We start from the raw sequence: 20,313 nt of genomic DNA on the forward strand, positions 1-20,313 counted from the left end.
CAGCAGGAGCGACAACGTGCGGAAGAAGCAGAGAAAGAGCGACAGCAGGAGCGACAACGTGCGGAAGAAGCAGAGAAAGAACGACAGCAGGAGCGACAACGCGCTGACGCGTCAGAACAACAAACTCAACCCACTACAATTGACGAATACATCGCTGCCTTGCATGATTTGGTTTTCTCCCGTTTCGAAATTGAACAGGACCGGAAACTGACCTCGAAGGGATCCATCACCAACCCGCGAAACAAATGGTGTCCCACGCGTATCCAACCATGGCCAGACTTTATTCAGCAGCAGAGAATAACATTCGGCACACTCTACGACACCTTCCCTACCAACAGCCGTGTTTTTGAGAATCGAGCCTTCCTCTCCGGCTTAGGAAAAAGAATTTCGGGGCGCAGGATATCAGACGAGAAGACGCTCGAATCCTTCCTCCACATCAGTGTCGAGGATCCAGTCAGAGCGATCATAAACCAGCTCAGGGAGGCGGAAGAAGTTAGAAGCGCGTTCGACCTGGGAAACGGGATAATTTTTGAGAACCATGCACATGCCATCAGCGATGTTGCAGATGAGGTCGTCTACCACGATACCCCATCGACACCACCGGCTACTCCAAACCACAGTCTTGATCTCAACCGGCTACGACCCGATCAGATCTGCGTCTACCGATCCGACAACGCGGGCTCGGAAATACGCACAATGATCTACATCTCCGAGTACAAACCGCCCCACAAGCTAACCGCGCCGCACCTCCGTCTTGGTCTACGCCCGATGAATATTTACAAGGAAGTGGTCAACCGGAAGACCATCCCGACGTCGATGGACCCAGACGCACGTTTCCAGTATCACGCCGAGAGGCTGACTGCAGCCGCGATTACGCAAACGTATCACTACATGATTGAAGGGGGGCTTGAGTATGGGCTTTTGACGACGGGTGAGGCGATTGTGTTTCTCAAGATCGACTGGTCCGAGCCTGGGACGCTTCTCTATCACCTTGCAGAGCCCACTGCTGAAGTTCTGGCCCATCCGAATCATTTTCACTTGTGCACCGCAGTCGGGCAGTATCTGGCCTTTAGTCTCATGGCGCTGGGTTTGCCAGGTGAACAACGATTGCGCGGACAGGACGAGCGGCACCAGGCTACTGAAAACCTCAAGACGTGGGCGGAAGATTTCGAGACGACGCTGCGATCGATTCCGCAGGAACAGCGCCACGCGCCGAAAAGTTCACCAGGCTACGAACCCAAAACATACCAGGGTGTCGACCGATCTCCATACCATCTCCGGCCAAAACCAAATCGGCTTGTGGGAGACGAGCCCAGGAACGAAGATGAACACAAAGAGCCGGGAGAATCATCAGACGACGAATCAGCACGGGATTTGCCAGACACGCCGAGTCCGGCAGAACGGCGCATGCGTCAAGTTCGGGGGGGTCGGGGAACTCGACGCAGCGAGCGAATTCTAGCCCAACGGTCGCGGGGCGGGGGTGGAGGAGGAAGCAACGAGCAAGACAGGCCCTACTGCACACAAAGGTGCCTGTTAGGGCTCGTCCAGGGCGGGTTCCTCGACGCGAAATGCCCCAACGTGGCGCTACATAGACAGCTTAACTCTGACAGCAACAGCCATTATGGCTTGAGCCGCGCCTGTGTTCGTCACCCAATAAACCACGCCCATTTCCTCTCTCTTCTCCTCAAGCAGCTGAAATGGACACTAGACGATGGGATCACGCCTTTGGGGCAGGGAGGTGCACGCGGCGTATTGTTCAAGATCTGGCTGATCGAATATGGTTATACCTTTGTCGGCAAAGGCACGATTCAGGCATTTGTCAAAGACCTTGAGCACGAGGCGGCGGTTTACAAACGGCTGCATCCCATCCAAGGTATACATGTGCCCGTCTTCCTCGGGGTCGTCGACCTTCGGTCGATGAACAGGATATATTACTATGACCACCGGGTCTACGTAGTACACATAACGCTCTTGTCCTGGGGCGGATGTGACCTTGACGCGACAGAGATTGTGGGTAGTCGGGAGAGAGAGCTCGAAGACAGGGCGATGCAGTCGTTGCAGGCAATACATAAACTGGGAGTGGCCCACAAGGATGTGCGAGGGGCAAACATGCTTTTCAACGCGGAGACCAGCGGTGTTATGATTATCGACTTCGAAAGGGCGCTGCTGCTGGAGCCACCTCGACCTCCGTTGGTTCAGCTAGCGTCGAACAAACGAAAACGGAAGCCAGATGTGGTATATTCCAGCAAGTCGGGGAAGCCGGTTGGTCGAAGTCAAGTTAGCAGGGTATTTTCTGAGGACATTGGGCAGATGAAGATGGCCTTTGACTGGCCGCAACCGTTTAAACGCAAATAACTCGACCTGGAGAAGATTGCTACCGGCTATTTTAAGCCGTAGCGGGTATACACGCCGGGGCAGCGCTGACGAACAGGAAGAGTGTGGCTGTGTAAAATTCTAATCCTAACGCGAAGATGACCCTAAATATGCTCGTCTGTTTTGTACTTGATTTCTTCTCCTTTCCCTTTACCTTCCCGTTCGTTCTTTTCTAAATCAGTGTTTCAAACAACCGGGCCTAACTTATGCCATCTTATAAGCAAACAAGCAATATATTGGCTGGCTTGCCAACCACGATCGCATGCAAGTGTTTTAAACAGCCGCCGGTCTATACGGCGCCGGGATGAGCACTGCAACTGTCGGCGTCCTAGCTGAGTTCTAGACCGTTCGGAGGACGATTGCGTCTACAATCCGTGGCAGGGAATTTAACCACGCTGTATACGGTAAGGGTCCACCCGGTTTTTCGTACACCGCCTCGACACACTGTGCACAGAGCATCAAGCCACGTACACAATCCGCGAGTGCCGGTGTCGGATCATGGTGGCAAAGGCAGCTGGGCGTGCTGAGCAGGAGTTGGGCAGCAGCTGGGCACATGTCAGCCGACCATTTGCACCACTCTTGAGGATACCCCACCTTGCGACCATTCCGACACCCATCAAACGAATTGACGCTCCTAAGTTGACTGATTGAACGATGGAGTAGGCATGTCTCAACTGAGCGATTTAATGGAAGCTTTGGGGTCACATGTCAAATGCCGAGTTTCCCTGTCCTCTATGTTTGCTACTTAAATAACGCAAGCCGCCTCAGGGTCGGGATTGTCTGCCCATGTTCAGTCTCCCGACCGGCCACGCATCTTTAGCCCTCCAGTTTCTACAAATACCTGTTTCATTCAGCAAATTCAATGACGCCACAATGTGGGAATTGTGGCAAAAATGGGCCGCCTAAGGATACAACATGCCCAGATTGCGGAGCTCAAGGATGAAAGATTTAGCGAAGCGAGTTCAAAGTTTGTATTGTACATGGTAACCCGCTATATTTACCGCAATACTAATTGCTTTTGAGCGCACCTTTCTCGAAATTCCAGATAAGACCCACCTTCTTCATCGTCTTCGCTGCTTCCACTATACCCTCCCTAAGATAGGGCTCCGTCGGCAATTGCAATGGCGGCCACCAACTCTCACGATCCAAACCAATGACAATATTGATACCGCGACCACATACAAATCGGTGGGTGGTTCGGGGATGGAATGCTACACTGAGAGTTATTTAGTCTCAAAGAGGGTTTTTGAATTATATGGAAGGATTCCACCTACTATCCATTCGAGGCTTTTTCGCTTTTGTTGTACTTTTGAAGTGTTTCCTCGGAGTCATTGAACCACGCTCCTGGTTTATCCGGAGGGTGCATTCCCGGCCCACCCGTTTTGTGAGATTCGGAAAAGTATTCGACGGTCGTGTTTCTTGGCAGGATGTGTAAACCCAAACACTGATCAACATCATCTTTGGACACCTGCTGTTGGAAAAAAATTGGTTTACTTTCTGTTGCACAAGAACCCCACCACATGCAATGTCGGATCACGAACGGTCCGTCGCAGTTGAACCAATCTTTCAAGATACGCTGCAATTTCTCAGCTAACAGAATAGAGCCAATGGCCAAGATTCCTTGAGCTGTCGGTAAGGCACCGGCCAAACAATCGGCTGTTGAAGCAGCGACGTCGTTTTTCCAGTGTAAAAACCCCTTCTCTCCAATGGATCCTGGTTCTGCTGTCGATTCGGATTCTCTATCGTTGTCTGGCCTGAAATTCAACTTCTTAAATATGGGAGCCCAGCCGTTGGTAGAAGGGTTGTAGGTGTCAAGGACGCATTGTATTGTTTTGCGGAACTCAGACGCGTCGACTTCCCAGTCGAGCCTGTTATCAGCTGCGAATTCTTTGGCATTTTCGGCGAATTTTTGAGCGAATGCTAAGACGTAAACTCCACAGTCAAATTCATTGGTTTGCTGGGGAACCTTGACCCGAGTGTATCCCACTGTAGCTGTCTCCTGACAATCTTCGAGATACTCGAGCCATTTTGAAAGAACAACCTGGTGTCTTTCTTCGAGCGAGGGCGAACCCCCCAAGGAATCGAGGAAACATACGATTTTGTCGGTCGAGTGAGGATCGTCATTTTTGGGGCTCTTATACATAACAAGCAGGTACCAATGTTCGATAACGGAGTCATGAACAGGCATGAAAACAAAATCGGATTCCAAAGGATTACCGACTTCAGCCTTCCATTTGTTTTTGTTAGTTCCGTACTGAAAAAGGAAGAAGCTGTTGCAAAAACAAATTGCATGCTGCTCGGCAAGGCGGCGCATGTATATGTTGATGTCCTTGTCACCGAGGCGTATCTCATCCTTGGAGGGATTTATACTTCGCCTTTTTGGTAGTGGCGATGATAATCCTGAGCTTGGACGCTTTGCAGCTGACCTATTCGGGCTCTTTGCGGCGAAAGGAGGCGCTGCGGTTGGATTCGCATCTAAAAGAGTGCCGGTCACTCCGTGGATGTCTGTACTGGCTGGGGGTACTCTGAGATCTGATGATTGTACTGCCGAGAAGTTGGCACCGGAAAGCGTAAAAGCGCACCCGGCCTTCTGGTTTTCATCGTTTTCGAAGTCCGAAATCTCACTTGCTGGCGTGAATATCACCGGCGAACACTGACGTGTGATCTTCTTCGCGAGGCCGTGGGAGACAACGGCCGCTCTCGGTAAGCCGTCGACAGCTCGATGGATCCCTCTCTTATCGTTACTAGTGAGTGTTGGCGGAAGAGCCACTGGTTGGTCTACCATAGGCTGACGTTTCCTGCCGCTAGTTATTGACTCTTGGGTTATCAATGACTGTATAGAAATAACCTCGCTCCATGCATTGCGTAGCGTCACCGGGGGCGAGGGCAGCGGAGGCAACTGGCACACTGTTAACGCGATTGTGTCCTCGTTGAGGCTGGCACAGAGGCCGTCTCCACCAATCCCATTTCCACCTAAAATGTGCTTAACCGACGATAAACTTTGGCTGGGGACGGTTATACTTCGCAGGTTTGTTAGCAAGCAGTATAGTTACCAGGGCTGGCCATGCTTACCCGTGCTTCATAGCTGGTGGCGGACAGATTTTAGCTCTGCGGCCTGGGGTCGCTTCAACGATCAGTCCGTGTTGGTCCAGGCAGTAATCATCAGGCGGCAGTTCACAAACGCTAGATAACGTTAGTCGTCAATTTCGTTCTTGAGGCTCGACTTGCTTACCCGGTAGACGACGACGTTTTCAATAACTCGATGACATGGCTCAGATCCCACAGTTGAATCGAATTGGCACCTTCCACTTTCGGTGTCCGCTTGTCTTTGGAATGACGAATGATTCTTTCAGAAATCGCCTGATTGAACCATACGACGGCATCTGACCATTCTGAAATCTTTCGTGCTATTTTGCGAAGCTTGTTGCAGTAATGCGATCCTTTTGAATTCCAATTGTAATACTTGACAATTTCCTTACCCCACGCATTGCTGACCGTAAGGATGCAGCGGAAGTGTTCTTGACGAGTTGTTTTCCCTGCAACTATTTTATTAAATTCTTCCCATTGTATGTCGTTTTCCTTCACATGTTGTGTTTTGATGAATGCAGCCTGCCAGCAAATGAGCTTGGTATCGAGGTCGTTTGCCGACTGAAGTAAGCTGTCCCGAATTTCATGACACAACAGAGTAGTCGGCGCCTTGATGAATTTTTCTATGCTTTCTTTGTGATCAGGAGCTATGATGTCCAGGTTGCGGAGGATGTCGCTTGATGACAATGGACCAAACATAGGGGCGATCGATGCAGTCAGAAGACTTAACCATGGACCTCCGGTGACGGGTGGTGATTAAGATTGCTAGCGGTTATATGGACAACAAATATGGACAGACGGTGGAAGGGCACCCTAATAATGAAATGGGTAGAATGGGGCGTAGGAACTCCGTTCCAAAGTATACGTCACTCTTGTCACGCTGTGAACTTTCCTTAATCTGCGGCGTGACCCAGCAGTTTGACTGACGGGTACTTGTAGAGTAAGTAAGTACCTCAGGGATTCAGGGATGAGTTTGGTCCAGTTATTCCCTGCGAAGGTTCCACTTTTTGCTCCTTTATATCTTGAATCTCTACTTAATTATAGGGTGCCTAGCCGCCACCCGGTTCCCTATGCGAGGGGGATGCATAGACCTAGGTTTTGACCGTTGTTTGTTATTTGCTCACTGCGGCATTTGATCGTACGACCCAAGCCCCCCCGCGCTGCAGAGCACGTTCCCCACGCCTCCTACATGACTGTTGTGACAGTGCAAATTAATGGAAACTGTTGATAGGTGTTTCGTTAGGTTGATCGATCAACGGAACGTTGTTATAGGGTAAAAAGTATCTTTCTTGTGCATTCACTATCTAACAGTCTAGAATGGAGCTTCTGAATGTCTTTCTCGTCTTATACCACCACTCGAGAAGAAGTCACGTGTATTTGGCCCGTGCGGTCAATCCCGTGACTCATTATTCAATTGATGAATTGAACGCAGAAATCTCATTCCAACAGAAACTATGTCACTTAGCCACCTCCGAGCACGTTGAAATGTGGAGCGGGTCCTTGTACGATTACACATGGTTCGATTTCCCCGTACGACTGCGCTATCCGTATGGGCAGCGCTGCCATCCTATGGGTTTTCTCATCGTCATCCTATACACCAGCAAATTCAAACGCATTCAATTCCAGATTCACGCATTAACTCGCAATTAGAGCAGTAATCTTGACGTTGCCAAAATAGAAATTTAAGAGCGCATCAGGTCCAAGGGCGAAGAATGTTGCAGGGTGCGAATCGACACAAATGTATCCATGTTGATTGCCGGAATGCTACCGGATGTCATCCATGGAGGTAAAGGCCAATAGGAACGAGCCCGTAACCTCAAAAAAGCCAGCATCAAACCTCACCCCCGAATTTCCATCCTCCCTTTGAACCTCCCTGCAATAACTCCAACCAACCATACGCCCCGAAACGGTAACCAGTTGGAGAAAGGGAGAGCTTGTAAACGAAATACCCAGGTATCTTGGCATCCTTTTTTATTGGTGGTTCCCCGGTCTACATCTATGAAAAAGGCACAACTTATCACAGAGGCCTCCCAGTGCAGCTGCGGTCACAGGAGGATTTTGCCAAGTGACATGATCGTATTTCTTGAAACTATCTGTACAGTCGAGGCAACCTTGCGCTTGCCTGCACCTGATTTATAGCTGGTTGGCCATTCGGCTCACATACCTTGGTGTCCCCGGTCACCTGTAGCGGCAAGGCAGTTCAATCGCGCCTTTCTGCACCTTCCGGTTTTACCGAAGTAGGTTACAGATAAGGTAAATGAGCTCCGTAGCCACTCATTGGAGTTGCCAAGGGCTTCCTTCGGGCTGCAAGGTTGCTCTGATTAAAGCGAAAAATCATAACTATGATGGAGCCTGTATCCCGGTTCGAATGCAAAAGCTCGCATGAAACAATTTCTGTCATTCTCTGACCTCTTATACATTTCTGTGCTTTAACGTTGCGTACCCCCTGTTCGGCACCCCCCCTGTTCGGCACCCTGAAAATCTAACAACGAAATGCCTACTTTTATAAGCTGATTTAAATATAAAATTATCAACGGACAAAAATACAATCGTTTTCACGCTTCTCCGGTTCATTAACCTCTTCTTCATCAGCTAAAGGTTCCAAATTTTCTATATCCTTTTCCTGCAATCCAATAATGTTCTGTTTGTTAACCAAAAGCTCGTTTGGATCCGGAACCACCCTCCTCCTTTTAACCGGCCGTATTGCCTCCAGTTGTGCTTCCAATAAGCTGATTTTTTGCTGGGCGCTAGCCAAAAGGGTATCTTTAGCTTCGAAGCTTTTTTGGACTTTTGCAAATAAAAGACGTGAAATAGCGTTGGTTTTGTTGGATTGGGAAAGTTTTTGCAGTTGAAATCGGACATCTCGGGTCGTTTTAGGGGTTTTCCAAATAAGTAAAGACGGGTCGTTAATTTTTTGGGCTGGGCTTTCCGGTGTTTTATCCCTTTGCAAACCGTTGTTTTTATCTTTTATAACGTTGGCATTGCTATTTTCTAACAAAAAAGGGCTTAAAAGTGGTTTAACCAAGTTTACCGGCCATAACCCCGTTGTACGCCAACCAGATTGAATGGTTTTTGCTATAAATGCTTTTAATCTGGCTTTTCGATAACAAAGTAGGAAATTTCGTTTTCCAATAATTGTTGAACAGCAAAATTGGCTAACAAATCCAAGTTGACGTCGATAAGCTTCTTTTAACGGCCCAAAAACCGATAGATCCAATGGTTGGAGAACGTGTGACGAATAAGGGGGTAAATATAGGAGTTGAATATTGTTTTGCAAGCAAAGAAGCATAAATTCGTCCGTTATATGTGATCCATGGCCATCCAAAACTAGTAACCGCTTTTCAGGGGTTAAAGGTTGGGTATACGGAATAAACACTTTTTTTAACCATTCGATAGCCGTTTCGTTATTTGTCCACCCGTTTTCGGTTGCGTGAAATTTCCAATTATCGAAAAGGCTTAAATCCGTCGGAAACCATTGTTGTTGTACGTTTTTTCCCTTAAATATAACAAGGGGAGGGAGGGCAACGCCCGTAGCCGATATACATTCGATTATAGTCGTCCAACCCCGCGTTCCGGGCTCTTTCCGTTGCAACGGCCGGATCCCGTTAAGCCCTAATACCAGGCCGTTAGATCCTTTACCTTCCATTATACCGGTTTCGTCCATATTCCAACGGTTTTCCGGTTTAATAGCGTTAATAACCGGGTTCGTAATATAAAGCCACCAAGATTTAATTACCTCCGTAGTAGCGCCATTAACCCGGGCGTTATCTATTCGACGGGGCCTTTGGGTCTTAAGGATTGGATAACGAGCCAAAAAACGAGTTATCCAACGTTTTCCAAGGCCTTTTGTCTCTCCGGCGGCTTGAAGAATTCGTTCGGCAAAAAAGCGTAATTCTTGATGCGTTGGCGGAAGCCCTAAAGCTGTTTGGGTAAGTACCCAATCAGCCAAATGCTTTTCCTGTTCCGTAGAAAGCCTTTGAAAAGGGCTTTGTGCTTTTTTATAAGCTTGAGAACCTTTAAGTCGACTTTGAAGTGTAGACCTAGGTATTCCCCATTTTCGGGAGGTTTTTGCAATTGGATTGCCATTATTGACGTCGTTAATTGCAGATATAAGCTGTTTTTCAGTATATTGCTTCATTGGAAAATGGAGAATCAAGATTAGAAAAAAGTAAATCCAAAAGTGAAAGATTCATCGAGATATTTATAATAGAAGTTGGAGGATAAAAATAAAAGTGTTGTTATTTTTGGGTGCCGAACAGGGGGGGTGCCGAACAGGGGGTACGCAACGTTATNTAGATCTTATAGATTATCCACACACTAGGCCACCACTATCTGGGCTTTGAACATGCGTCGGGAAGTGGTCATGCTTCGGTACTAAAACAAAGGCACTTTACTCATAAGTTGCCTTCTTAAGTCCACACATCTATCATTATAAACCTTGTAACAAATAAATCCTCCAGTTCAAACCAGCCCCCGCAGCACAGTATCATACGGTTGTAGCTGTGGCAACCTCAACGCAAGGCTGATAATGCGTCAGCGCCGAACCCGGGGCTGAAAGTCGCCGGTGGTAGTCGGCAACATGTTTGCAGGAGTAATTTATATCACTTTCCCAGGTGGGACACGCATAGCCAACCCACTTGACTGCATAGGAGACGTGACCTTCTGCGTTCTCATAGTGTCCAAAAATCTGTTCTATTTCAAAATCTGACGAATAATTTGTAAAACTAGGCTTCTGGCCGGCTTCCTGCCACGTTCTAATCTGGAGGCCATCGTGATACACCCATGCGATTCCAGTCGGGCTCGGCCAGTCCCATTTGAGTGGATCCGGGTTGGAGTAGAGAACGCCGTAGAAGTCCCGATCGGCGGTCTGGACCAAAAAAAGAACTTGGAGGACCGTGGACCGTGAAGACCAAGGAACGTTTATGATATCACCTGCATACACCGACATTATAATAGCGACGTGGCAATGCTTCTTTTCGAGTCAGCTACGCCTTGACAGGGCTACTGTCGAAATTCCTCGCTTCTTCGCGGGGCAATGGCCATTAAGTAGCCGTGGCAGTCTGTGGGAATGATGGGTTTGGCTGGTGAGTAGCATCTCTGGCAGCTAAATATCGAAATATGGCTCTCTGAGCAATGGGTACAGCTATGCTGAGCTCGGCGCGAGAAAATACCTATGGATGCAAAACCAGGGCCAAGACGGACTTCAAGATTCTGCTGTGAAGGCAGGCAGGCTCCGGCTCGAGACCGAAAGAGTTGCAAGAATGGCTTGCGAAACTCAGGTTTCTGCTTGTGATATTATTCAATTAGCGGACATCATATTCAGTGGCTCATTTAAGAAGCTGAAGAATCTCAATAAGCTAAATTTCATATCCGACCTTGCCACCGGGCTGTATCTCACCCGGCTGCTAAGGCGCCCGACATCTCAGCAAAACACTCCAATATCGCTGACACGCCTATTCCTGATGCCTGACGTGGGTTCGGCTACATGCACAAACATCGAAGGGTGTGAAGAAGCCCGAGGACGTACTCTCACTCGAATAACTTCAAGAGAAAGATCAAAGTCAAACAACTGGCCTCGAGAAAGAAACGTCCCTGGCCCGGAAAGTCCCAAAATCCCAGGCGTCCCAATGCAAGTAAAGAAATTTATAGTACTGCAGCCTGCCTCTCAACCATAGCTACTAAGCATGAGAGTTCAGTTTCAAGCCTTGCCACCCGCTGATCCAGAGCAGTAGGAGAGGGCTGTGGCCAGATAATTATCATTGACCTGGCTGGCAATCGCGGGAGTGGCGTGCAAGTACAGGACCAGCACGTAGATGCGTCTAGTCAATGCGCCTTGACGGAAAATGATCGCGGGACCTTTGTGTATTTCTGTTGTGGCCCTGGTCATCACCAGCTAGTCGCTGCTACCCTAGGAAGACTAGACAACAATATCATTCTGGTCTGCCACCCTGACTGTCCTCACCTACCGATCCAATCGCCCGTGACATCTAGCCCTAGCATTTCCGATGACGACTTTAGTTTGAAAACTGGTCCAGGTCAATCATGCTATCGAAGTCAGGATCCCATGAAGTCCCGTCGGACAGCTCCAGGTTAAAAGAAGAAAGCGATGGCCAAGGAAAAAAGTCTTTGAAAGCCTCATCGATAGTGTGGTTGCTGTAGGCGAAAGTTTCGTCATGGTACATGGGAATGTAGAAGAATTCTTCGTAAGAGACTTTCTGGGCAGTGCAAGCCTGGGGTTGGTCCTCAAGACTAGCTTCCTGCGGACAAACGGCATCGTGGAGATAATTCATGATGGCCTATGAACACCTGAAGTGTTCAAGTTGAATTGGGGCAGCTAAGCAAGTATAGAGTAGAAAAACTCTGGATGAGGGAGTTCTTGTTTCTGCCCAAAAGAGGCTGTACATCACAAGATGGCCAAACGTTAAATAATGAAATGCTTCAAGCCTGGTAGAAGCCAGCAGCAAACAGCAAAACATGGCGCTTGACTAGAGCAACAAGTTGATTTGGCCTGTAAGCAGTGGAAAAAGCAGCTAATCAGGCCTTTTCGATACAAAACCGAGCTATAGTTGTGTAAGGGTCATCGATCGCATACTTTCTTGTCGTGTCTTTGTAAGAAGCGTGTATACCTCAAAATGACAAACCAATATTGGACTCAACCTTTCGTCTGCGATATGGCAACGACTCTTCAGAACACAAGCGAAGACGAGTCCGGACTGGTATGTACGAGCCTGGCAGCACACAGCCACAAGTGCTGACATAAAACAAGCTCAGGGCTCGGCGGCAACGAATGAATGTGCATCAATCCATCGACCTGCTGTACCAAGATCATACTAAGCTCCTTTACGCCAACTCTCGGCTATTCGATAGCTACAAATCGATTCTGCAGGAAAACATTAGGCTTAGGCAGTCCGCTCAGCTCAGATCCGCCCACAAATCCGATACAGACTCGGAGCAGGACTCGAAATCACACGGTCAAGAACAGGTTCGAAAAAATACCAGCAGGCATCGACCATCCGAGGAACGGGTCGAGCAGCTACAAACAAGTAATCTCGAAACGGCTCTCAAGTCTAGGTTCGAGATTTGCTGTCCGCACTGCAAGTATGTTATAGTTACAGGTAAGAAGCAAGAGGGGGCCTACGCGCCCGCCAGCGATGGAGAGTATTCCAGCAGCGTTGACAACGACGATGAGGGGGCTCGGCTTGAGCCACCGGATCTGGATGTGTAGACAGACCCGCTGGTGGAAGCTGGATCTGGCGCTGGCTACGGCCCACAGTAATGGTGGATAAGCGTGGAGAAAAGGCCTGCCAAGGGTCTTGGCTTGCTTGGACAAATGCTACAATCAGCCAAGGGATGCGGGCCAAGATTGCTGGTGGGTGGGTCTGGCCTAGAGCCAGTTCCAGCCTTCCATTGAATGCTGCCATCTGTAAAAGTCAATTTTGATTCAATCCAATTCTTGCCATCTGCAAAAGCCAATTCTGACTTAGTTCATCCAACTTTTGCAATCTGCCACTTTTCCCATCTGCTATAGCGAGTTCTCACGTCGAATATTAGAGGATCGAGTACGTGGTGGTTGTAGTGCACAATCACGCTCTGGATGAAGCTTCAAGTCCAAGCTGCAGCCTTGATGGACACAAGGACGGTGCTCTGACTTGCTGAACCAAGCTCCTTCCACGCGGATAGCTAGCACTAGCCCACTGAACTTATAGCTTGTATACTTGGCAATCATATTACGCGCGGTTCGCTTCCAAGGCTGCGCGGTTGTTTATGGCGTACGCATAGGTTGTGGCGGCTATATACACAAGATCTACTCCCACACTACTACTACTGATGTCCGGGGGAATTCCTCCAACAATGTATGCCTGGCTCTTTCCCTAACTAAACAACCAAACCATCAGATGCTTGTTGTCTCTCGGAATAGAGATGAACCTGACAAAAAACCTAGCTCAGTAGCACCCTGATCCTGTGCAACCTCCACATCATGTATTTCAAAGCTTTCCGTCAGTTCTGTGAGGCCCTGCTTCATTTTCTCCTGCATTTGCTTGAACGTCTCTTGATTTTGCTCCAACCTCTCCTGGCTTTGCTCTACCTTTCGAACGGTATCTAAAACGCCTTGCAGTTGATTGGTAAGACCTCCAATCCTGGATTTGTCAGCATACCTTTCCTAAGGTTTACCTGGTCTTCCGATGGTAAAAAGCGGCGCTTACATGGTTCTGACTTCGTTGATGTCACTCATCATTGCCTTGATTTCCTGGCCTTGACTCCCTTGAGGGACCTGCGCCGTACTGTGATTTGTTAGTTTTTGCTGCCCGCGGGAACTGAATGGGACTGCTCCCTCCTGCGATTCGCCTGCCTGAACAGGGTTGAACATCTTTTGGCCACTCACCTTGCTGAAGTTGCCGCTGCGGGAGCCACATAGCTAATGCCCTTGGTTTCAGCGCTATAATCGGTTTTGATACGGTATGGCAACGTACCGACGTCTAACCACCCTCTGAGGAGGATTTTGGACCCCAGCGCCCGACGCAGGATAGTTAGAGTGACTCTGGTGATATGACGGAAACATTGCTGTGATCGATGGATGGCTTTGGTCGGTCGTCTCGGTACGTGTCCAACAAAATCTGCAGGACGGAAGCCCAATTCCTATTATACCGTATGTATCAATTCCAACAAAAGGCAAGATAGGAGTCTGTCGACCTCCGCATCAAACAGACTGCTTGATCCAGAAGCCGCTGTTGGAAAGACAGGATCGAAGCCTGGCCCAACCCGACGACGACGGGCTCATGGATTGATGCAGCCAAGAGTAGCACCATGGGAAGGCTTGACCTACTGCGTTACATCGCCAAGTCGTGACTCGCGACCGGCGTCAATCCAAACAAGCCAAGACCGTGCTCCACAAATGGCGATGCAACGTCAGCCAGGGTCGGAACCAGGGGACAAGTGGGGGCTGTCCCTATGCGAGCAACCGGAAGCCGATGCGGGTGGAGTGCCAGGCAAGGATGCGTCTCTCGCAATCGCTTGGCATCCCTCCACCATGGGACGCTGCTGCCAAGTGGGCCACCATCCCTACTTAGTCTGCCAGGCTCCCATGGCCAAGTATGGGTGACCAAGTGTGGATGGCCAGGACAGCCTGAGAAACGCTGGATATAGCTGTAGAAATCCATTAGCGAGCTCGTCGCAAGCATCTAGATACACCCCCCATGGACCCATCCCGAAGCAAGGATAGCAAGCATGGTGCATCCAGAATTGGCCTTGTCGGCAAAAGAGGCCTTTTACTCGCCCTTTGCGAACCACGAAAGACAGAAGCATGAAACGAAGGGATTATAATAACAAAGCGTGCAGCCATGGCAAAAGCCTTGCCATGGTTGCCATGGGATTTCCCAATCGGCTTCAAGTCACCTGTTCTGCCCGACCTTTTGTATCGAAATGGCTCGTCTCACGGACCCGGAGAAACGCGACAGGCAGCAAAAGGAGCTGGTGCGGAAGCGTGGCGGGAGTCTCATGAGGAAGGCAGAGCAACTGGGGAGGCTTGGCGAGATCTTTGTATTTACCGTCTTCTATGATCCACTCTATGGCTACGACGGCATTGTCAACATCCCCGAGGGCTTTGAAGAACCAAACATCAAAAAAATGGTATGTGCTTAGGACCACAAGCGTATACAAATGCTCCGCAAACACCGACTAAGAACGGCGATAGTACGAAATGCTACGCGACGGTTACAGACCTCCCCGAAGAACAAGACGGCGCTGTCCACATTCATCGTCACAGCGGCCGAAAGAGCCCCAAGAACAGCCCCAAGAGGCTGTGCTGGATGAGATCACAGTCGAGCCAAGTGACGGAAGCTGCGTGCACGAGGACGACGGCGACTCCTCAACAGGGGAAGCTGGCAACCAGGAGACCAATGAGCCACAAGCATACTCAAACGGAACATCTGAGATTGATGCTCCCCATGAGGTGGATGACGATTTCGAAACCCTCTTTGGGCAGAAGAATACTTGCAATGACTTGAAAGAAGCAAATTTTCAGCTAGTAAGGAAGCAGCCATCCACAGTGGTGAAGAGGATAGTAGGGATCCGCTCAAAAGATGGAAGGTTCATTCCGAAAAGAATTTTCAAGGTAAGAATACCTCGGGTGCGCATCGGCGGGTAGATTTGACATTATAGAGTTACACTAATGTCCACTGTATATCGTGCTTGAAACATTGGCAGTTCTCGCTAAAGCAGGATCAGAAATTCATAATAGGCCACATGATAATGGGTACAAGGCACACATAGGCTGTAGTTAAATCGTCCCCTCACCAAAAGCTGTTCCAAACCAAGAACCCCTAATCTCACTTGCAGTGCCCTTGATTCCTTCCGTCTCCTCCTTATCAAGGATAATTCCAAAATATAACCGAATAGCCTCGATACGATCCGCTTCGGTGCGGAACTCAAGGCTCAGTTTCAAATCCCCTTCCCTCCGCCATTTCAACCTATTCTGATATAGCACAATAGAGCCGTCCAGCTCGCCATCCATAACATCCTTCACATTCGTTCTCCCAGATGCAGTTAGGGGCTCATTTGATGTTGTGAATCGCTGAAGCAACAATTCACGTGATGTGAAACATGTGCGGCTCATGCCATGCGTGTTTAGGATCTCGATATCCTCGGGCAGGAACTCAAAGTCCGAGTTGAAACAGCACATTGGCCGCCACTCCTCATCAGGGCCACTCCGGAACTGATATACCCATAGCCGCCTAGTTTGATCGACCTGCTGTGCAATCGCCTGTTTCACTACTCGCATCTCCGCTCGAGGTCCTATGTGCTGTAGACCGTTCGGTTCAATGCCTCCCGTTCCCTCGAGCAATGGTACAGGCTGGGGTGGACCGTATCCACCAAAGCCCACATCGAGCAAATAGTGTACGCCACCGATCTTGACAATATTGACGCAATGCACAAGTCCGCCGAATCTGCCGTTGCAGGGCTCAAAGACTCGCGAACCTGCCAGAATGACGTCGAATCCCAGCGACAGGAGGACCGTATTGAGCAATTGGTTCGTCTCAAAGCACCAACCACCGCGGCGGTGGCGGACGATCTTCTCAAAAAGACGCGTCGGCGAAACACCGAGCCCCTTGTGCCAGGAGTAATGAGCCTGAAGATTCTCGTAAGGCACGCTGACAAGATGATGCTTCTTAAGTAGGGTAAGGTAGGCTAGTTGTTGAACAGAGGTAAGGTTGCTGACGGAGAAGATTCGCTGCGTAGGAGAAAGGTGGATTCGATTGAAATACTGAGCTATTTCGAAGTGGGCGTATCCTGGCCGCTTGCATTGTTGGGCTGATGATGCTGTGCTATTGAAGCGAGCCGATAATATTTGGCGCGACAGGCCTCGGAAGGAGACTGACGTTTTAGGAATGATCATGATTGTAGCTAGCTAGCCCGCAGAATAGGGCGAAAAGATACTGTAGTTACCAAAAGAGAGTATCGGGTTGTCCTAGTTCGGTCTATTTTTATTGAAGGAATGTCCAAAACAGGTTGTTCAATTCCACGAATGAGCAGCAGATGGGGAGGCCGCACATATGCTTTCCCAGAGTCAGTCCCATCTTGCTTATTATTGGAGATGTTAGCAATCATTCAACAATTGGCCCTTGGAAATGCCATCTCTTTTTAGCGGGACGCAAAAACCAGAAAATGCTACTTGTAATGAGCTGAAGAAGTGTGCATCAAAAGCGGCTATAGTTTTCCGCTAAAGCTAAATGTGGTTATCTTCCGAAAAAGATTATAACAGAAACTCAAGCCATCACAACCATCACGTCTACACTCCAATGTAAAGGCTTCGGGATAGCATCCTCATGACAATGCAAACCCATAACCAGGCTGCCTCGGGAGCCACCCCCATATCTAGCTCAATGCTCGGTGGTTTGACAGGATACGGAAATCAGATGGTAAGTACATCAATTGCAATATTTTGGGACGATGGCTAAGCATGAAGCAGCCCGTGCACGACAATATCGACACCTGGCTTTGGACAATGATAAATACAATGAATTCTTGTCGCAGAGAGAATCTGGAAAAGGATCAGAGATATAATCGGCTTTGTCATGACAATAGATTGCTTTATGCAAAGGTATCGAGCTTGGAAACAAGACAGAACGATATTCTTTCGGCTCTTGAGACAGCTTTGATCACACAGCAGAAAGTAATGGATATTAATCAGACGCTTGAAGCCGAGCTACAGAAAACAAGAGGCGAGAGCAACGCAACGTTGCAATGGGCATCACAGCAGCTGAAAACCGATGCCTTGTCTTGCAAGCTTCAACATCATAACGCTCAAACGCAGTCTGAACAACAAAACGACCAGACAGAGCTGGACTTGCAGCTACTGGAAGAAGGCAACGAGCAAAAGGGTGAAACAGAACCTGTACGAAAGTGTTTGAAGTCATCTGAACGCAGCATTGAATATACAGGCTTAGCTAGCAGTAAAAGCTTGAGAAGCAGAAGGAACCTACATAGAGGCTCAAGAGACAGTCCATTAATGAAATGACTGCATTATTGAGCTACGACCAATGAAGAAGACCAAATGTTTCAAAACAGAAAGTCTTCGTTTTGTTGGCCACTAGCCGTTCCTTTTCTTTTCTTGGGCAGAGACTAAATCTTTCTATATTCTTATGACACCGATTTCGTGTGTGTTGATAGAAAAATCACTCATTCTTTTCTAAAAACTGGCGTAAAATCTGAGCCTCTGTAAATAGTATATGTGCCCAAGACAGTCAGTGTTAAATGGACAAGATGTTAAGCATTCTACTAATACACGTAAGAAAGGTAATTGTGGTCAAGAGTCCCTGGAGGGCTCGTTTCCTAAGATCTGCTACCCCTCCATAATAACCTCGGTTCTCCATTGATACGCTGAAACTCTATCACTAATGCCCAAAATAGAAGATAACTGGGGATTTTGGATCCGGAAATGTGCGTGCGCCATCCACACTTGCTCAGGATTCGGAACGGTGCTCTCGGTGCCGGTTCCTGCTGGCTCGTTCAGAATTGGCTTTTTAGGATCTCCACCAAGACTGCTTTTGTAGCAAAAACGATTTGCTACTGATTTGCGATCACTTTCGGCTTTTGACGAATGGGGTTTTTGTATGTGGCTCATGGTTACCAGGCGCGGTAGGGGAACCGCAAGCTGAAGCTAAGTTCTGCATTGCAGCATTCTAGCACCAGGAAGTCACCAATGCTGGCGCCGATTCGTTGTCTGTATCAATTCTCAGTCAACAAGCGTGGCATAGGTGATGACATCTTATCAGTAACAAAGCATTGCATAGCAATGGTGCTTTGTTTGCGACCTCTGGGGGTTAATTATTGGTTAGCCTTCGCAGCCACTTGCGGCTGCTGTGCTGAGCAATTTGGGATGTGGGGTAATCTTTTGGAGACACTTTTAGCTGTAGCGCTTGGAAATCAGGGGGTGTAAATAGTCTTTACAGTCAGTTTTGACTGATGAACTTAAAGATTTCGGGGGCGTGGCCAGCCTCTGTTTGACCAGTTGAGGCTTTTATTAAGACGCATAGCCCATAGACACGCAAAAAGATGCTGAAGAAGTTTGGCGCATTCGTTGGCCTGATATAAATCGACGAGAATTTATCGATTTATGATACATTAGTAGACATAGTTCTTCTCCAGTAGGTAGCTTTGCTTCTGGTACAGTTTNGGTCTATTTTTATTGAAGGAATGTCCAAAACAGGTTGTTCAATTCCACGAATGAGCAGCAGATGGGGAGGCCGCACATATGCTTTCCCAGAGTCAGTCCGCATCTTGCTTGTTATTGGAGATGTTAGCAATCATTCAACAATTGGCCCTTGGAAATGCCATCTCTTTTTAGCGGGACGCAAAAGCCAGAAAATGCTACTTGTAATGAGCTGAAGAAGTGTGCATCAAAAGCGGCTATAGTTTTCCGCTAAAGCTAAATGTGGTTATCTTCCGAAAAAGATTATAACAGAAACTCAAGCCATCACAACCATCACGTCTACACTCCAATGTAAAGGCTTCGGGATAGCATCCTCATGACAATGCAAACCCATAACCAGGCTGCCTCGGGAGCCACCCCCATATCTAGCTCAATGCTCGGTGGTTTGACAGGATACGGAAATCAGATGGTAAGTACATCAATTGCAATATTTTGGGACGATGGCTAAGCATGAAGCAGCCCGTGCACGACAATATCGACACCTGGCTTTGGACAATGATAAATACAATGAATTCTTGTCGCAGAGAGAATCTGGAAAAGGATCAGAGATATAATCGGCTTTGTCATGACAATAGATTGCTTTATGCAAAGGTATCGAGCTTGGAAACAAGACAGAACGATATTCTTTCGGCTCTTGAGACAGCTTTGCTCACACAGCAGAAAGTACTGGATATTAATCAGACGCTTGAAGCCGAGCTACAGAAAACAAGAGGCGAGAGCAACGCAACGTTGCAATGGGCATCACAGCAGCTGAAAACCGATGCCTTGTCTTGCAAGCTTCAACATCATAACGCTCAAACGCAGTCTGAACAACAAAACGACCAGACAGAGCTGGACTTGCAGCTACTGGAAGAAGGCAACGAGCAAAAGGGTGAAACAGAACCTGTACGAAAGTGTTTGAAGTCATCTGAACGCAGCATTGAATATACAGGCTTAGCTAGCAGCAAAAGCTTGAGAAGCAGAAGGAACCTACATAGAGGCTCAAGAGACAGTCCATTAATGAAATGACTGCATTATTGAGCTACGACCAATGAAGAAGACCAAATGTTTCAAAACAGAAAGTCTTCGTTTTGTTGGCCACTAGCCGTTCCTTTTCTTTTCTTGGGCAGAGACTAAATCTTTCTATATTCTTATGACACCGATTT

At 48.3% G+C, this 20,313-nt stretch overlaps 9 protein-coding genes across 9 annotated transcripts; 6 read left to right on the top strand and 3 right to left on the bottom strand.

Annotated features, from left to right (window-relative positions):
* Nucleotides 1-6: 6 nt before the first annotated feature.
* On the top strand, nucleotides 7-2,355 carry PgNI_12275 (uncharacterized protein; the record flags this gene model as incomplete). Its single annotated transcript, XM_031132229.1, has 1 exon — nucleotides 7-2,355. A coding segment is annotated over one exon (2,349 nt), but the record flags the coding sequence as incomplete, so codon positions are not given.
* Nucleotides 2,356-3,827: 1,472 nt separating this feature from the next.
* Nucleotides 3,828-5,456, bottom strand: PgNI_12276 (uncharacterized protein; the record flags this gene model as incomplete). The annotated part of the gene is made up of 3 exons (XM_031132230.1): nucleotides 3,828-3,831; nucleotides 3,915-5,378; nucleotides 5,446-5,456. The coding sequence occupies 3 exons, from the start codon at nucleotides 5,454-5,456 to the stop codon at nucleotides 3,828-3,830; spliced, it is 1,479 nt and encodes a 492-aa protein (XP_030976171.1).
* Nucleotides 5,457-12,015: 6,559 nt separating this feature from the next.
* PgNI_12277 (uncharacterized protein) lies at nucleotides 12,016-12,992 on the top strand. The gene is made up of 2 exons (XM_031132231.1): nucleotides 12,016-12,176; nucleotides 12,227-12,992. Exons 1-2 carry the CDS (start codon nucleotides 12,093-12,095, stop codon nucleotides 12,683-12,685), a joined length of 543 nt encoding a protein of 180 aa, XP_030976170.1. The 5' UTR covers nucleotides 12,016-12,092; the 3' UTR covers nucleotides 12,686-12,992.
* A 182-nt stretch (nucleotides 12,993-13,174) lies between these two features.
* On the bottom strand, nucleotides 13,175-14,177 carry PgNI_12278 (uncharacterized protein). The gene is made up of 4 exons (XM_031132232.1): nucleotides 13,932-14,177; nucleotides 13,844-13,897; nucleotides 13,665-13,742; nucleotides 13,175-13,598 (listed from the first exon to the last, which is right to left on the bottom strand). The coding sequence occupies exons 1-4, from the start codon at nucleotides 14,018-14,020 to the stop codon at nucleotides 13,352-13,354; spliced, it is 468 nt and encodes a 155-aa protein (XP_030976178.1). The 5' UTR covers nucleotides 14,021-14,177; the 3' UTR covers nucleotides 13,175-13,351.
* On the top strand, nucleotides 14,032-14,560 carry PgNI_12279 (uncharacterized protein; the record flags this gene model as incomplete). Its single annotated transcript, XM_031132233.1, has 2 exons — nucleotides 14,032-14,057; nucleotides 14,131-14,560. The coding sequence occupies 2 exons, from the start codon at nucleotides 14,032-14,034 to the stop codon at nucleotides 14,558-14,560; spliced, it is 456 nt and encodes a 151-aa protein (XP_030976177.1).
* A 55-nt stretch (nucleotides 14,561-14,615) lies between these two features.
* On the top strand, nucleotides 14,616-17,044 carry PgNI_12281 (uncharacterized protein). The gene is made up of 2 exons (XM_031132234.1): nucleotides 14,616-15,087; nucleotides 15,152-17,044. The coding sequence occupies exons 1-2, from the start codon at nucleotides 14,881-14,883 to the stop codon at nucleotides 15,602-15,604; spliced, it is 660 nt and encodes a 219-aa protein (XP_030976297.1). The 5' UTR covers nucleotides 14,616-14,880; the 3' UTR covers nucleotides 15,605-17,044.
* Nucleotides 15,737-16,852, bottom strand: PgNI_12282 (uncharacterized protein; the record flags this gene model as incomplete). The annotated part of the gene is made up of 1 exon (XM_031132235.1): nucleotides 15,737-16,852. The coding sequence occupies one exon, from the start codon at nucleotides 16,850-16,852 to the stop codon at nucleotides 15,737-15,739; it is 1,116 nt and encodes a 371-aa protein (XP_030976212.1).
* A 225-nt stretch (nucleotides 17,045-17,269) lies between the features above and the next one.
* PgNI_12283 (uncharacterized protein) lies at nucleotides 17,270-17,974 on the top strand (the record flags this gene model as incomplete). The annotated part of the gene is made up of 2 exons (XM_031132236.1): nucleotides 17,270-17,375; nucleotides 17,558-17,974. Exons 1-2 carry the CDS (start codon nucleotides 17,283-17,285, stop codon nucleotides 17,972-17,974), a joined length of 510 nt encoding a protein of 169 aa, XP_030976213.1. The 5' UTR covers nucleotides 17,270-17,282.
* A 1,516-nt stretch (nucleotides 17,975-19,490) lies between these two features.
* Nucleotides 19,491-20,176, top strand: PgNI_12284 (uncharacterized protein; the record flags this gene model as incomplete). The annotated part of the gene is made up of 2 exons (XM_031132237.1): nucleotides 19,491-19,577; nucleotides 19,760-20,176. 2 exons carry the CDS (start codon nucleotides 19,491-19,493, stop codon nucleotides 20,174-20,176), a joined length of 504 nt encoding a protein of 167 aa, XP_030976216.1.
* Between the last annotated feature and the right edge of the window lie 137 nt (nucleotides 20,177-20,313).

The sequence above is a fragment of the Pyricularia grisea genome (genome assembly GCF_004355905.1).
Source record: "Pyricularia grisea strain NI907 chromosome Unknown Pyricularia_grisea_NI907_Scaffold_11, whole genome shotgun sequence".
NCBI lineage: Eukaryota > Fungi > Ascomycota > Sordariomycetes > Magnaporthales > Pyriculariaceae > Pyricularia > Pyricularia grisea.